Raw genomic sequence first — 18,284 nt, forward strand, 5'->3', positions numbered from 1 at the left:
GATGAGAGAGACTGAGTACGGGTACTTAGATGGTCAGCAATTTATTCGTAACAGACGCGTTCCAAGTTTCTATGACAACAGCGAGGTCCCGGAGAACCGGCACTGTGTATTTGCTCCGGTAAAAGGTGGTCCCGGGAATAAGAGGAATCGCTTTCAGCAGTCGCAGTTCTTCGATCAATAAAGTCTGTAGTCGCGTCACTTCTTCGTGGTTTTTTTAGAGACTCCAACATCCTCCGAGTCAAATCGGGAAACTCGAATTAGAGAAACGGTATTGTCGGTTCGACGCCTCGCCTCATCGTTTTTAACTGTCTTCGCCAAACCGTTCAAAAAGAACTTGTCAGATTTCCTTCCCATCTTCGCGGAAGGGACGACGAAATCTTCGTGTCCGATGACAAGCTTATTCCGTTTCTGGGAAGCGTTCGGTGCGCGACGGCAGACTCATTATCGATTTTCTACAAATGGAAGGAAGAGCACCTGTTGCGTTCGACGTTTCTTCTAACGTAAGATATATATCTTTCTTATCGTCTTGACTATATTAACACTCGAAAATTTTAAAGAAAAACCAGTGTGTTTTATCATTATCAAATATATGAATGTAGAGGTCGGCGTTCGATTAACTTTTATCCATGGATAAAATAAGTTCGGCGATATTTAAATAATATTTATTTAAATAACCAATATTTGAATAATAATTGTAAAATGTTTAAATAATCGAAAGTGGATAAGCCTATTATTTAAACAAAACAAACAATTTTTTAAATAAATATCATTTTAATTCAAATAAATGCTTGGTTTCGTAAAAAACATAATTAAATAAGTTAATTATATTCTTTTTACCAACTTTTGTTAAATAAATCGGAAATTTTGTGGATAATGAATAAACAATTCCGATCACTATATGAATGTTCCCTTGAAATCCTTCTGTGTTTTATCATTATCAAATTTCTGAATGTTCCCTTGAAATCGTTCTATGTTTTATCATTATCAAATATCTGAATGTTCCCTTGAAATCCTTCTGTGTTTTATCATTATCAAATTTCTGAATGTTCCCTTGAAATCCTTCTGTGTTTTATCATTATCAAATATCTGAATGTTCCCTTGAAATCCTTCTGTGTATATCATTATCAAATATATGAATGTTCCCTTGAAATCCTTCTGTGTTTTATCATATCAAATATCTGAATATTCCCTTGAAATCCTTCTGTGTTTTATCATTATCAAATATATGAATGTTCCCTTGAAATCCTTCTGTGTTTTATCATTATCAAATATATGAATGTTCCCTTGAAATCCTTCTGTGTTTTATCATTATCAAATATATGAATGTTCCCTTCTGAGTTAAAACATTAAAACCGGCGGTAGGAAGAGCTCTTTAAGTGATTAAATTTTACTGAATGAACCATTTTTGCTTCATTATTCTTGTTTAATGTTTGACAAAGACGTTTAACAAGTCATTTCTATTACTTCCAACTAATTTAAAGTAGAAATGAGCCAGTTATATCTAAGACCGCGTAGAACCCGTACCATTTTGTTTCGTATCATTCTTATACTTCTACAGCCTTAAAAGAAATATAATTTTCATCACATTAAAAGCTAGAAATAAGTAACACCATAAGCCTGTCATAAGGTCCGCATAAGTAAAGGTCTACCATAGGGGCCCATGGTAACGGCGTTGTCCTTAAGATAAGAAAATGAACGTACGACGATAGAGCAGTAGCGACATCTTCTTTTTCAAGATGTCTACGTCTAAAATATGATCTTACTTGGTAGAGCAGCCCCGCTCGGGTTGATAAATGCCACACAAAACGCGTCTAAATCTCTAATTTGAAAAATAAGTATCTGCAGGTACACAATTCTTATTTCTAATAGCCAGTTTTAGGGCTTTAGTCCCATTCGACCGAAGGCGGTTTTTGAGGTGTCCCATTCGACCGAATTCCGCCGAAACGTGCAGTTTTTATGTGTCCCATTCGACCGAACGCTGCTATATAAATTTTCTTTTGCTATGTTTTCAATTTAGTTACTGAAGTCGTTTGCAATGGAGCGGATAGCTAATAAAGGAGGGTATTTATTTAGCTATGCCATTTTAATATCTTTGTACTATGCATTTATTTGAAAATAAAATGGAATGAGCATGAATTATATTTTTATTTTCACCTAGTCAAGAAAGGTAACTGAACCAAAACTGAAATAGTAAACTTAACCAACTCTAACCTAACCTAACCTAACCTAAAATAACCTAACCTAACCTAACCTAACCTAAACAAGGATCTTCGATAGTACATACCTTATAAATAAAATACCAAATCACCCCGCCAATTGGGCTACATTTTAAAATTCTTTCGGTCGAATGGGAATAAACGGTTTTAGGTTCTGATAAATCATTTTGCAAAAATAAGTGTTAATTCTAAGTTTCAAAGCGATAAAATTGCGAATAAGCCTTGGCTACGGTGCAAAGGGCTTTGCGTCGGAGATTTGTCTCGCGTGGTTCTAAGCTTAAAAACGTTCGCGCAAGGCTTAATTTGTGCGCATTTTTAATGCATTTCGCTAAATTTATTTAAGAAATGCATAGTTAAGGACGTAGCCACTAGGAGGTGCATATTTTGAATACATGCCTCTTAATAACGGATATGTGATCGTCAAAAATTTGGCCGAGACATTTGCTTATGGGGACCTTATGATAGGTTTAAGGTAACGCCGAAGTAAGTCTAGTCAGTATCGTTTCTGATTTTGTTCAGGGGGAAGGAGCTTACTCTTAGAACATGATGGGGAATTTAAACAATGCTCAAAATCGAATCAACAAAGCCATTGTATCAATAAATATATTCTTTGTACTACCATAAGTAACATAATAACAATAAGTATGACCGAACCCTTTTTTCGGCACCGACACTTACACCAAGATCCAACTCCGACCGGCACACGAATTGAAGTAGTATAATATCGTCCTTGGTAGTTGTATATTTTGCCTAAGGTATATACAGGGTGTCCACTAAAATATGGACCAGGACGAATATCTTCAAAGTAGTTTTAAATAGGTATGAATTTGAAATTTTTAGGTCGCATTGAGTATGTAGGGGGAAACCTTTGAAAATTTCGATGACCTTGAACCATCGTCTTCAAGGTCATCCAAAATATATCTCGAGAACCGTAAGTATTAGAAAGTGGGTTCCAATTAGAAAAGTGTTCCCCGTCACGTTTTAGGTCTAAGTAGCGTGGACCCAATTGGATTCGACCAATAGGAACTCGAGAAAAATTTACCAAAATCAAAAAGGTCGTAAAATTGCAAGTAAGAGCTAATATCTCCCAAACTAGTTGTGTTACATTATCTAAATTTGTTAGACAATCGCATCATGGTGGGAGATTTTAATAATCGGAAAATTGTATTACCTTGAACCATATCTTCAAGGTCGTAATAAAATTATCTCTAGAACCATTAGGCTTAGAGCAAAAATGCCAATTAGAAAGTTAATGGTAATGTGACGAAGAACAACCTTCTTATTGGAATATTTGCTCTAAACCTAATGGTCCTCGAGATAATTTTAGTATGACCTTGAATTGTAACCAACTTTCTAACACTTAAGGTTATCGAGATAGTTACATTAAATACATGGTTCAAGGTCATCGAAATTTTCAAAGTAGGTTTCCCCCTACACACTCTATGCGACCTAAAAATTTCAAATTCGTACCTAAAACTGTTTTTAAGATATTCGCCCTGGTTCATTTTTTAGTGGACACCCTGTATAGACGCTAAGCATAAATTGAGCAATAGCTCTGAAAATTAATTTATTACTAATTGACATACTTATGGTTATTATGGTACTACTTTAATATCTATAATTACCCAATTATATCTATATTCACGTTCTGTTTATAAAATATACGTGTATGTTATTTAAAAATTTTACCGAATACTTATATTTGAGAGAAGCTAATTTAAAGAACATCAATGAAGTGGAAATCATAGTTGACGATTACGTCATCCGGAGTAGAATAATATCTTAATAATTACAAACTTGACGGCAACTGACAAAGCCCTACTACTGGGCGAGTGTATAGCGAACTAGGAAGGTTTTCTGGGAGCCTTGGCAATTAGCGTTTGTCTCGCGATGCGCAAATAATTGCACTCCGCTTAATTTCCCAACCGGGACTTTGCCGCTGCTATTGGGAAATCCAATTTCTCTCGGAATTTCCAAAGTCGACCGGATTACGATGAAGTAGTTCGAATCCAATGATGAGATCCCCCGTTGGCGCGACGAACATTGTCTCTCGGCTGCTCTAATAGCTCTAGCTGGCATTTGGCGCGATGCGGCGGCTGAAGCGATAAACGACAACAAATAGTTCGCGAGCGCGTATTGTTTCAAATATAGACCTAACGCCTTAATAATGATGGCACTGGGAATCGATCATTGTAACCTTTCTCATAGCTATACGGCATGCCTCATTACTTGGTGCCCTTCGCCGTTTTAGCGAGCGCGTTCACGCATAAATGCTATATTGTCATAGCTCACGTCAATAGGCGATACTATAAAGTAAATTTGGTCTTAACCAACTTGTTAAAATGGGAAAACAAAATCACGTGACTACCTTTTCACAGTCAACTTCGATTCGGTAACTCGTGTACATAGTTGGCCGTGTGACGTTAAAGAAAAAATTATTCCTTCCAGATACTGCAGACCGTTAATTAACTTACACTTTTCTATTTCAAAATGTTTTAAATAATAATAATAAATAGATAATTTAGACGAATCGATCAAAATTTAAACCACCATTAGCAAAATAAAATGAATAATAGTTCGTATTTCTTAGGATAGATGGCGCTACAGTTCTCCACAAAGTCACGTGACTACCATATTTTCAGCCCCCCCGGGAATTTATAGTTTCGCCTATTCCGCTCTAGAGCCATCTCTCGAAACGATGCCGAACCACTATACTATTTGGAAGACGACAGTTTCTAGATTACCGAGAAGCTCTTTAAGATTAATTTCGCAGCTCCATCTGTCCCAACATTGCCGAACCAGTCGATGTAAAGCCAGCCATTACGCTAACAATTGTAAAGCGCGATCTATTTATTTCGCTGTAGCGACTCCGAATTTGCATAAAATGTAAATGCCTGCTCGATCGTAGTGCGTATCCGAAACCAGGAAACTGTGGCGCGGGATATTTTCAAAGGGGAACATCGAACATAAAATGAGACGGTCTTAAGTAATGCCTCGTGCTCGAATAAATATTGCTTTTGCGATGCAAGTTTTATTATAATTGCTTCGTTGCATCATAGTGAAATCTCACTGCCCCATTATCGATTATTTGAACATCTGGGAGTGTAATGCTTTTAGGTAAATATTTTAAATTTATATTTGTACTTATTTCAATATTTATAATATTAACATATATTTCAATATTTTAAATATTAATATATATTTCAATATTTCTAATATTAATGTTTATTTCAATATTTCTAATATTAATGTTTATTTCAATATTTCTACTATTATTTATTTCAATATTTCTATGATTATTTATTTCAATATTTTTAAAATTAATATTTATTTCAATATTTTTAATATTAATATTTCAATATTTTTAAAATTAATATTGCAATATTTTTAATATTAATATTTCAATATTTTTAATATTAATATTGCAATATTTTTAATATTAATATTTCAATATTTTTAATATTAATATTTCAATATTTTTAATATTAATATTTCAATATTTTTAATATTAATATTTCAATATTTTTAATATTAATAATTCAATATTTTTAATATTAATATTTCAATATTTTTAATATTAATAATTCAATATTTTTAATATTAATATTTCAATATTTTTAATATTAATATTTCAATATTTTTAATATTAATATTTCAATATTTTTAATATTAATATTTCAATATTTTTAATATTAATATTTCAATATTTTTAATATTAATAATTCAATATTTTTAATATTAATATTTCAATATTTTTAATATTAATATTTCAATATTTTTAATATTAATATTTCAATATTTTTAATATTAATATTTCAATATTTTTAATATTAATAACCATTTTAACATTAATATCCATTTAACATTAATATCCATTTAACATTAATAACCATTTTAACATTAATCACCATTTTAACATTAATCACCATTTTAACATTAAATATCCATTTTAACATTAATAACAATTTTAACATTAATAACAATTTTAACATTAATAACCATTTTAACATTAATAACCATTTTAACATTAATAACCATTTTAACATTAATAACCATTTTAACATTAATAACCATTTTAACATTAAATATCCATTTTAACATTAAATATCAATTTCAACGTAAAATATCCATTTTAATATTAATTATCCATTTTAATATGAATTATCCATTTTAATATTAATTATCCATTTTAATATTAATTATCCATTTTAATATTAATTATCGATTTTAATATTAATTATCCATTTTAATATTAATTATCCATTTTAATATTAATTATCCATTTTAATATTAATTATCCATTTTAATATTAATTATCCATTTTAATATTAATTATCCATTTTAATATTAATTATCCATTTTAATATTAATTATCCATTTTAATATTAATTTTTATTATTTATATTTTAATATTTTAAATACTTGTATTTTAATATTTTAAATACTTGTATTTTAATATTTTAAATACTTGTATTTTAATATTTTTCATAATTGAATTTAATATTTTTCATAATTGAATTTAATATTTTTCATAATTGAATTTAATATTTTTCATAATTGAATTTAATATTTTTCATAATTGAATTTAATATTTTTCATAATTGAATTTAATATTTTTCATAATTGAATTTAATATTTTTCATATTTATTTATATTAATATTTTTCATATTTATTTATATTAATATTTTTCATATTTATTTATATTAATATTTTTCATATTTATTTATATTAATATTTTTTTCATATTTATTTATATTAATATTTTTCATATTTATTTATATTAATATTTTTCATATTTATTTATATTAATATTTTTCATATTTATTTATATTAATATTTTTCATATTTTTATTTTCATGTTTTTAATATTTATATTTTAATATTTTTCATATTTATATTTTCATGTTTTTCATATTTGTATTTTAATGTTTTTCATATTTATTTTTTTATATTTTAAAATTTTTCATATTTGTAGTTTCATTTTAATATTTTTCATATTTATATGGTATTATACATATATAAATTCGATGGTATTAAACATACATCATTTAATGTTATTATACGTATATCATTTTTATTGTATTATACATATATCATTTTTATGATATTATAATAATAAACCACATATATCAAACATGATATCAGTTGTATGGTATTATACATATATCATTTATATGGTATTATAATAATAAATTATTTATGTGACATCAAACATATGATATTATTTGTATGGTATTATACATATGATATCAAAGGTAAATTACAAAAGCAGTTTAATAAGTTGAAAAACATGAAGATATAAATTTGAGAGAAATTTTATATTTAGTAGACGTAGAGCGCCGCTACAATTTGCCTGTTCACGTTTTCCAGAAGGTGGCTTCACATGGTCTATTCCCTCTTTATTACCATTTTCATTGTTTAATAGTTTTTAATTCATATTTACATAAATTACTTATACGCCTGCCCAACGGTTTGAAAAATACTTCTATTAGCAAAAAGCTTTACCCGCCTGGAGTCATGAACGATAAATAAACTGGAAACATTTACGTTTTGGGTTCCGCAACCTGAGATACTTTACATAGAAATACTACTATTGATATGGTATTATCGTATACGAGACGTACAAGTACAACTATTCGTTCGTTGAGCAGCAGCTGTTAGAGTATCTGATTCGCTCTGCCGCGAATTTTCGCTTTCACTTTTTCCAAGTACCGTACGCTGTAGTTTACGAGTACTGTCAAGCTCCAATATTTTCTAACCCAACGATGGAGTGAATGTCAATGTAATGTAAGTACTTACTGATTGAATTAAATGAATAATGATAATAAAAAGGACTTTGAGAATTGACTATGGTTTAATAAGAATTATCTGCAGGCAGCACCGTAACCAGGATTTGATTTCAGGGGGGGCACGCAATGGAAACAAATAAAAAAAAAAATTGTACATACAACCATACGGCTCAGGGTGGGCACGGTCCAACCGCCCCCCCCCCCCTCCTGGTTACGGCCCTGTCTGCGGGTGTTATAATAAAACTTTAGGTGAAATATAAATGTAAACATTAATTTTGATTGGGAGACTATACAGGTACCGCTACGTCGCGAACAACGGTACATGTCGGCTACAGTTGTATGTTTTATTCTATTGACGGGAAAGGCCAAAGACGTAGTTCATGTTAATGTTATGTTCACAGAGCACGTAGTTACGCGTTGTTACAGGTTGTTGTAGCTCATGATAATAAGTATATGATAACTATCTCTTGGTAAATAGTTACCTATCTCTCTAACCTTTTAATGCTGTGGTGTCTAAATTGATGATCCTTATTATAAAGAGATTTTGACCTTGAAAATGGAGATTGACCTTCAAAATGATTTTTCGACCTTCAAAATTGAGATTATGACCTTCAAAATGATTTTCTCGACCTTCAAAATGGGGTTTATGACCTTCAAAAAGATTTTCTCGACCTTCAAAATGGAGATTATGACCTTCAAAATATGTTCTTGATAGTGCATTAAAAAATTACAATAAAAACTACTACTTCTCGATCTCCACCTTCAATTGTGTTTTTTAAATTGAAAATTATATTAACTAAAAATACCATAAAGGAACTTTCAAAAATTATTATATAGGGGTATTGCGCAGCATTGCGGGCCAATCAATTAAGGTACAAAAAAATTCTTGAAATATCCGGATCGGCGCTTTTATTAATGAGGAACTCTTAATTTCATTATAAGCGAAAGAATTCCGGTCTCGGCGATAGGCAGATCATTAACCCGGATCATGATAGTTTTTTCTCGGCTAAGCAGGCCGGAATAAGCCAAGTTTCGCTTGGGGTCAGTATCTCAGTGAGCGCCCCCAAGTTAGCTCAGAACGCAAAAGTTAAAACGTAACATACCGTTTATGCTCGAGTCAAAGAGCTGCTAGCGAGGGGTCCGACATTCGTACTTATCTCGTACACTCGAAAGAATAACGATTTTAGAAATCTTGAAATCAACTTTAAATATTCTGAATGCTATAGAGCATTCATTACGTTTCAATAATTTAATTTAGTTTTGGTTTCTAAAATGTTATTTTGACGATGGTTCTGACATCCGAAAAAAAGCCGTATACTCTAGAGACAAATTATTATATAAATCTTGAAATAAATTTGAAAGTGCCGAAATCTGGGCGAAAATCAGTTTCAAAACCCCAAAATCCGCCTAGAAATCAGAAATCCACACGAAAATCATGCTCTGAAATTTCTAAATCAGTTTCTAATTTTTGAAATATCTTTGAGATTCAGAATCCCGCACGCAAAATTTATTGATTGCTTTTGCGCGCCTATTTCGAGGTGCCCCGGGGGAAATTGCCCACTTTGTCCCCTTATTCAACCCTGCAGTTAAGCTGTATGCAGTGGCGTAGCCAGGATTTGGTTTCGGGGGGGGGGCACATCATTGAAAAATAAGTAAACAAATTAATAATATTTGTATGTACTACCCCTGTGCCCCTCCCTCTGGTAATATACGCCACGCATGTCTGACGAAATAGATGGCAAACCCTGCTGTAGAGGTACCTAAATTATACGTACTTAAAAATTTCATTAAACTACCAATTTTCTACAATATTTCGAATTTTAGTAAATTTCTAAATTATTAAATGGTATAATATAAAAATTATTGAAGAATTAATATTACTAATTGTACTTAAAATTATTAAATTGTGAATTTTAGTTTAATACTAAATTACAAATTTATTTATATCATTTTATGTTGATCCGTTTTCTTTGAATGTACTTTAAAATTCGTACTCTCGGACCTGAAACAGTATTCTACGTTTTTTCATTTTAAAATAATTACTATTATGTTATTTCGCAATAACATATGATTTAATTACGAGAATAGATTACCGACCAGAATGGCCGCAGACCGTCTCGACCTATAGCCATAAGACGATATCAATATATTCGGAGAATGAAAACTAGGGTTGACAGATTACAATCAATATTTAAATATAAATCACAAATTGTATCTTAAAAAGTAATAACAAGATGACACAAGCCATAATAACAGCCTCACCCCTGCCCTTTATTATCGTAATTGTGACCTCAACATTTGCTGAAAAATTAACGGCCCAAAGATAAGGTCCCCGAGGGCACAAACGGATATCGTGCCTGAGATAGATATTCATATCCCATTCATGGACGTATCGTTCATATTTGTAGCCTCAGTGGTCGCTGAAAAATTAATGGCCCAAATATACGGGCCAAAGAGGGCCGAAGCGAATATCGTGCCTGAAAAAGATTTTATATCCCATTCATGGATGTATCGTTCATTTTTGAAGTATCAGTAGTCGCTGAGAAATCAATGGCCCAAACGGGTATCGTGCCTGAGATTGATTTTCATATCCCATTAATGGACTGGTCGCTGAGAAATTAATGGCCCAAAAATACGGGCAGAAGAGGGCCCAAGCGAGTATCGTGCTTGAGATAGATTTTTAAATCCCATTCATGGACTGGTCGCTGAGAAATTAATGGCCCAAAATACGGGCCCAAGAGAGCCCAAGCGAGTATCGTGCCCGGGATAGATTTTTATATCCCATTCATGGATGTATTGTTAATTTTTGAAGTAACAGTAGTTGCTGAGAAATCAATGGCCCAAACGGGTATCGTGCCTGATATAGATTTTCTCATCCCATTCATGGACGTATCGTTCATATTTGTCGCCTAAGTGGTCGCTGAGAAATCAAGGGCCCAAACATTGGCTATTAGCACCCCCTCGCACCTTACTGGTAGGAAGGGATATGATTCCTCACGACGTTAGTATGGGGGAAAAAATGGTACTAAGATCAAAAGATGATAGCGTAGTCTCATTGTTACTGTCTTTAGCATTAGCCATTATCTGTCCCTCGCACCGTTACTTGTAGGAAGGGATCAACCGAGATATGAAGTCGTGTCCCCGTGGGTGCTACATGTATATGTTATTGGTAACTCGGGCATATGGCCGGGGGGGGGGGTTAAAGATTCCCAACCCATTGGAGGATTATGTGTAACCAGATTCTCTGAAGCTGAAAATGCCTACTCCCCCTATTTAATCGTGATACAAACATACCCATGCAACATACCACTAAGTTGCGTCGAAAATATCAAAGTTCATAAGAGGAAGCGGACAATTTGGGCAGGGTGACCGAAATGCTGTAGACGTTACATTTTCTTAATTTTACCTTATATCTAAACTCCGTCTTAAAATATGTTTTGGGCTAACACTATACGCTTATCAGTTGTAATTTTGAGGCTAGTGGTCTCATTTTTTTGTTTTGTGAAATATTAGGTCTTAATTTGGAGAGGAAATTAGAAGGTCTGAAGATGTCAACTCGTCTGAATTTCGAAGAGGGACCGACGGTCGAGGATTCTGAAAGCAGACCTCTGAAAAACGGCGTCCTTCTGCAAAAGGTGGAAAACGACCCTGTGGTCAACAATAGACTAAAAACCACCAACAATCAACCTTCGAACCAAATGGTGCAGGTACTTAACTGAGTCTTATTTCCGACGCCAAAGAATTTACGCGAGAATGGTGTCATTTCAGATCAGAGATTCGTCCGGGGTGATGGCACTCAGCGAACCCGACGACAAATCCCAAAGCGGAGGCGCTTCTCCAGCCGGACCACTAGAGGACCTAATAGAAAACATTCCAGAGTTCATCACGACGCCCTGCCTTCAGGGTCAGACTGTGCGTTGTCGAATCACCAGGGACAAGAAAGGCGTCGACAGAGGCCTTTACCCCACCTACTACTTACACTTGGAAAAAGCCGATGGCAAAAAAGTAACCGCAGTTCTTTCACGGGGCTCTTACTTCATTTGTTCTTCTTTATGTTATGGCAACTAATTAATTGTCGCGTGAAAAGGTGTTCCTATTGGCGTCCAGGAAGCGAAAGAAGAGTGCCACTTCAAACTACTTGATCTCTGTGGATCCCACTGACCTTTCTCGTGGAGGCGATGCCTATGTTGGCAAAGTCAGGTAACAACTACGAGAAACATTAGACAGTTTCAGAAACTCATGATAACGTGTAAACGCAAATTTCTAACTCTCTCCCCGACTGCACTTTTTATCGTCTGGGCAAGCGAATATTTGCGCCATCTGTTTTTATTTCAAGTTTTTAATAGTACTAATTTATGTGATTTAACATATTTTCACTTACCTTTTAAATCAAATTCTTTTCTATATCTTGAAATAATCCCCTAAGCATTTACGCATTTACATTAAGTTGTTGAAACTGACTATATTTCTGACAGAAAAGACCCAATAGGCTGAAATATTTTTCTGATAAGTGGAAACTTTTTAACTTTTACAAATTATTGGCTTTCTAATGTTACTTATTCTATATACCACACTAAGTACGTATTTATATATTTCTCGAGATAACGACCATGGTTGAGACAATTTATAAAGTTACTTATGCCCCTTATAGTAAGCTTCTTCCCCCTAAAAACCAAATCAACCCGATATCTCATTGGTTCTCCAAAATGGATGCCATAATAAAACCTGTCAAGCAATTGGCCTAGAAGATATAACACAGAGCTAGTTGTCCTGTAATCCCACGTGTCTGGGAGGCAGATTATTTGGCGGGCCTTGTGAGGACGATCACTAATTCCCCAACGGGTGGTGGTCATACTTCCGCCACGGGTGTTCTGTCCCTATTCGCTAATATCCCACCGTTGGCGTGACCTTTACACAGATCTCAGCCCTGATTAAGCAGTTGGGCGAGGACTGATCTAATATCTAAATAAAATTAAAAACACGTTGTAATATAGAGAGTGTAATAGAATTAAAGCGTGATATTTTAAAGCTCGCGCTGTTCAATATTTCACTTAAAAGTGCTCGTTCAATTTCGCACGCGCCTCCTGAAAGAAAAACATGGACGCGCGTGCTATCAACTTTAGCCTTACAAACCAGTGAGATACCGAGCTGATTGGATTTTGTTTAGCGGAAAGGAACTTACTCATGAAGGAGTTAAGCGATTACCCAAGGCACCACCAAGTCGTCTAGCTAAGAGCAACAAACACAGCAGCACCACACAAGGAGAACGCGGCTAGCCTTTAAACACGATAACGCAGTGTTGTGTACAAATTTCATTGGACGAGCCTGAAAGTTTTTCGGAAAGGGGGAAGACAATTTAGGAATTTTCCCCTTCCGACGGCAGCAGGCGCTAAAGCGTCTAACTAATGAAAACTGTACACAAGAAAATGTTCGTTTTTTGACGGGTTGCGTTCTCCTCGTGTGAGATGCTGTGTTTGTTGCTCCTAGCTTCTAGCGACTTTTTATGTCTTTAAACCAGATGGCCGGGTGACTCGAGCCAATAGCTCACTACACTTACTATTGCCGTTAACCTCAACAAGTTTTATGAAAATGGTGAACCGAGGAACTCAGGGGAATTGCAATTTCAAGGCGGAAGAAACTATTTCGAGTTTTTACCCAGTACTAGGGATTTGTTTTCAACTTTAAAAATTGTCTCAACATCGTCAAACTCCCTCAGTAGAAATAAATACATTTTTTTTGTCAAATCCAGGTAGTAAATAGTGTTAAGTTATATTTTTTAAAATGGAGCAATATTTTGAACAGGTCGAATTTGTTGGGGACAGAGTTTACAATATATGATAATGGCGTGAGTCCGAAGAAAGCCGGCTCCATCCTGTCGTCGTCCTCCGAAGACAAGTCAAACGCTCGAAGCGAAATTGCGGCTGTGATATACGTAAGTTTCTTCGTCGAGAATGTACGCTGTATTTTACTTCTGAACCAGCAGGCGACCATGACTTTAGTTACGTTCACACGATGCCAAAAACGTTTTCATAGTGCCAGGGTTAAGCCGCATTCACACTTTCCAACTTTAGTCTCTTGACTATGTCTGTCTGACTAGTCAGCAAGACTAGTCAGGTCAGCTTTCGCGTTCATACTATCCAACTCGTCAACTTGTTGTTGGATGCGTTTTGTCGTGTAGTTTAATTCGAACGTTAGAAGCATTAACCAATCAGAGAAACGAAATTTAGGTAGAAGCTGTCTGCTTGTTTTTCTGATTTGGGAATGTTGGCTTTGGCTCAATATTGTGGCTGGTTAAATTTATTGTTTTGAGTGATTGTAAATATGGAGTCTGATGAATAAAAGAAAATTGCTTAATTAGGTAATTTTTTGATCGTAAATAAACAAAGGGTGTCAGCTGAGTAAAGTTGGATAGTGTGAATGAGCCTCTAATTTAAAATTTAGGAGGTTGCTCTACGGAAGCTTTGGGATGGTTCCTTATTAGTCGGATAAGCTTTACCCAAATCCGCCTCTTTTATTGTTATTGCACGGGAATGCCATCTCGGTTAATTATATTTAGTAAAGATAGCCCTAATTTTAAATAACTTTTATTCGAAATATTAAACTATAATTAAGAATTAAATTAAACTAGATAAATTAGGTTAGGAATTATATTAAAATTAATATAATTATAATTGTATTATAAATAAGATAAAAACTGAAATTGTATTATAATTAAGATAATAACTAAAATTGTATTATAATTAAGATAATAACTAAAATTGTATTATAATAAGATATTTTTGTTTAATTAAATCAATTAAATTATAAGTTTAATTACATCAATTTATTTATTAGTTTAATTACATCAATTTATTTATTAGTTTAATTACATCAATTAAATTATTAGTATAATTACATCAATTAAATTATTAGTATAATTACATCAATTAAATTATTAGTTCAATTAAATCTGTTAAATTATTAGTTCAATTACAACAATTAATTATTAGTTCAATTAAATCTGTTAAATTATTAGTTCAATTACAACAATTAATTATTAGTTAAATAACATAAATTAAATTATTAATTAAATAACATAAATTAAATTATTAATTAAATAACATCAATTAAATTATTAGATTAATTAAATCAATTAAATTATTAGTTTAATAACACCAATTAAATTATTAGTTTAATTAAATCAATTAAATTATTAGTTTAATACCATCAATTAAATTATTAGTTTAATAACATCAATTAAATTATTAGTTTTAATTAAATCAATTAAATTATTAGTTTTAATTAAATCAATTAAATTATTAGTTTAATAACATCAATTAAATTATTAGTTTTAATTAAATCAATTAAATTATTAGTTTTAATTAAATCAATTAAATTATTAGTTTTAATTAAATCAATTAAATTATTAGTTTTAATTAAATCAATTTAATTTTTTAGTTTTAATTAAATCAATTAAATTATTAGTTTTAATTAAATCAATTAAATTATTAGTTTTAATTAAATCAATTAAATTATTAGTTTTAATTAAATCAATTAAATTATTAGTTTTAATGAAATCAATTAAATTATTAGTCTTAATTAAATCAATTAAATTATTAGTTTTAATTAAATCAATTAAATTATTAGTTTTAATTAATTTTTATATATTCAAATGAATGAAACTCGCTAGATGTAGATGGCGTTTTCTTAGCGCCAAAATAGTGGTATCGTCCACTATTTTTTTCAAGATTCGTGTACCCTGGTTTATATCCGTGTGAGCGTAGTTGGTGGGAAGCAGATTTATTTCCTAACTGTTAATATCTTTTCAAACAGGAAACTAACGTGTTAGGCTTTAAAGGCCCTCGTAAAATGACAGTCATCCTTCCAGCTATGACGACAGAAAACAAACGAGTCGACGTAAAACCTATCAACGTAAGCTTCATTTTCAATATATTATTATGTTTCGCACTGACAATCAATATTTTGCACATTGCGCAATGTCCAAATTGGATCTCGCCATACAGTGTCCATGATCTCATTAAATTTTGGAAATTTAAAGCAAGTGGCTCTACCATTGCCACCTGTATTATGAAATGCCCCTGTTATTAGAAATGGCCATGAATCTATCTGATTCTTCGAAAAACGCGACTTTACTGGATAGCGTGGTGCCATCTATTTATGGCAAAGAAAACTAAAATTCAAAATAGCCAAATGATAACGTAGTCAGAGAGCCTTTGTAGAGTATTGTAGTTAGACAACTTATACTCTATTTATTGGACTTTAACCTTAAGTTAATATCCGATGTGAAAATATTGTTTATAATTGATGTTATTGGCCAATTTACAAAAGATCCAATCAACGCGAGGGGTACCTTTAAGTACCGCCTTTTTGATTTCGACACTAGCGACATCTATTCACGTGGAGTTGCCACTTGCTATAAGCAGAGGCTGGTTTTACGATTATTTTTTAAGATGTTAAATTTTGAAAACAAATACTGTAATTCTCAGTATAAATATAGTTAGGTTCCCCGAATAGAATATATCTGTATCATAAGAAATTTAACAACTCTATAAGTAAGACACTTCCTTTTGTTTTAAAGGGAATATAACCTCAGGTATTTGTTGTGGAACACCAACGTTTGCAGCTCTGGCCGTTCTTGCCTTTGGTTTTAAAAATGTTTGGCGCCACTGTACAGGGGAAGTAGAAAAATTGAAGGGGTCTTCCATAAAGATTGCTTTGCAGGTTATATTCCCTTTAATGCTAATTTTCTTAGCGAACCTATTATGGACACAGACACTTTTGCTCAGTTCCGGCTCGAACTAGCAACCCAACTGAGTATAATATTATCGTCCTTGGTGGTAGCATATTTTAGACATTAGGGGGCTCTGTGCTGAATTAAATCATGATTGCGCAATCACTCTGAAAATCAGTTCGGTTATAATTTTTCCTAATGGTGTCATTAAGTTACTTGTGGTAGTTGTATATGAAGCGTTTGGCACATTTAGACCCTAGGGGGCTCTGTGCTGAAGGTGGTTTGCCCAATACATTATGGCTCTGAAAGACAGTTCGGTGGTAATTCTTGATAATTGTCATACATATTGGTATTATGTTACTTATTATTAGTATTATTTTCATAATTTTAAATGCGATGGAAATTAAAAATATATAGACACATTTTTGAACCTTCAAACAGAGCGTGGGGAAAATATCGTACATTTACATTTCCATATGGCGCCAGTGGCGTACCGAGGATATATGGCGCCTGTTTCAAAATGTTCAAAATCCCCCCCCCCATTTTCATAAAAAAATTATAAACAGCTTTTACATTGAAAGACAGATTGGCACACGGTTCAAAATGTAACTCCTGAACCCGGTCGGTATGCCTCTGGATGGCGCTACAGTCAAATCTTCCCTTTTGAGAAGTATAAGGAAATGAAAGTAGTAGTCAGTGTTATCGTATTTAGTTCTTACTTACACAGATCGTGATAACACTGATCCAAAAAAGGTTCACACCGAATACCTGAGGTTCTATTCCCTTTAATATAACCTCAGGTATTTGGTGTGGAACAGAACGTTTGCAGTCTGGCCGCTCTTGCCTTTGGCTTTAAAAATGTTTGGCGCCACTGTACAGGGAAATTAGAAAAATTGAAGGAGTCTTCCATAAAGATTGCTTAGCAGGTTATATTCCCTTTAATTTAAAAAAATCATCATAGACGGGAAAAACGACATGAATTTCTTTAGTGAATATTGAAGCGGTGATTCTGGCAGCCATGCTGTCACGAAAAGTTCCTCTTTTTTCCTACCCCCAATTCAAAAAAACTTCTGAGAACCGGAATCCGTTGGAATTTATTTTACCGTCTATTGGTCACGGTAAAGTTTGGGCGATTATTGTACTTATGCCTTTACCCGTGAAAGAATTTGATAAGTGACAAATTTGATAAATCGGTCTGCGTGTGTTTTCTCTTGCAGGAGAACGATCGTCTGATTGAAAGGTGGCAAACAGGAAACATGGAAAATCTCTTGCAGCTGCACAACAAGACACCCGTCTGGAACGATGGTAATTATCATTCTTGGTCGTCAAAGGCGAGACACTCACCCATTGCTTAAAGGGCAACACAATCGTTTGCATTTGAGGGTGTGGATGCATAAGCAGATGTTTTGTGAGGGAAAGGGTTGGGCTACCTGAAAATCTGTTGACCTTTAATATCGCTCTATCGAGCATCGAAAAAATTCTTTAGAAACCTCAATCAAGTAAAATGAACCAATTTTCACTGTACACTATATAAGTTATACTTATTA

At 32.9% G+C, this 18,284-nt stretch overlaps 1 protein-coding gene across 3 annotated transcripts in view; it reads left to right on the forward strand.

Moving 5' to 3' along the window:
* LOC149959101 (protein king tubby 1-like) overlaps nt 1–18,284 on the forward strand; it is a 140,796-nt gene that overhangs the window by 118,265 nt on the left and 4,247 nt on the right. For 2 of the 3 annotated variants that reach the window (XM_090166425.1, XM_090166428.1), the window contains 6 exons: nt 11,520–11,713; nt 11,775–12,011; nt 12,094–12,206; nt 13,809–13,938; nt 15,819–15,917; nt 17,955–18,042. In XM_090166425.1, coding sequence (XP_090022551.1) covers nt 11,520–11,713; nt 11,775–12,011; nt 12,094–12,206; nt 13,809–13,938; nt 15,819–15,917; nt 17,955–18,042 — 861 coding nt within the window. The remainder of the gene's footprint in view (nt 1–11,519; nt 11,714–11,774; nt 12,012–12,093; nt 12,207–13,808; nt 13,939–15,818; nt 15,918–17,954; nt 18,043–18,284) is intronic. The other variant, XM_090166427.1, reaches the window with a different exon arrangement.

Source organism: Leiobunum rupestre, chromosome 2 (assembly GCF_980474605.1).
Source record: "Leiobunum rupestre chromosome 2, qqLeiRupe1.1.hap1, whole genome shotgun sequence".
Taxonomy (NCBI): domain Eukaryota; kingdom Metazoa; phylum Arthropoda; class Arachnida; order Opiliones; family Sclerosomatidae; genus Leiobunum; species Leiobunum rupestre.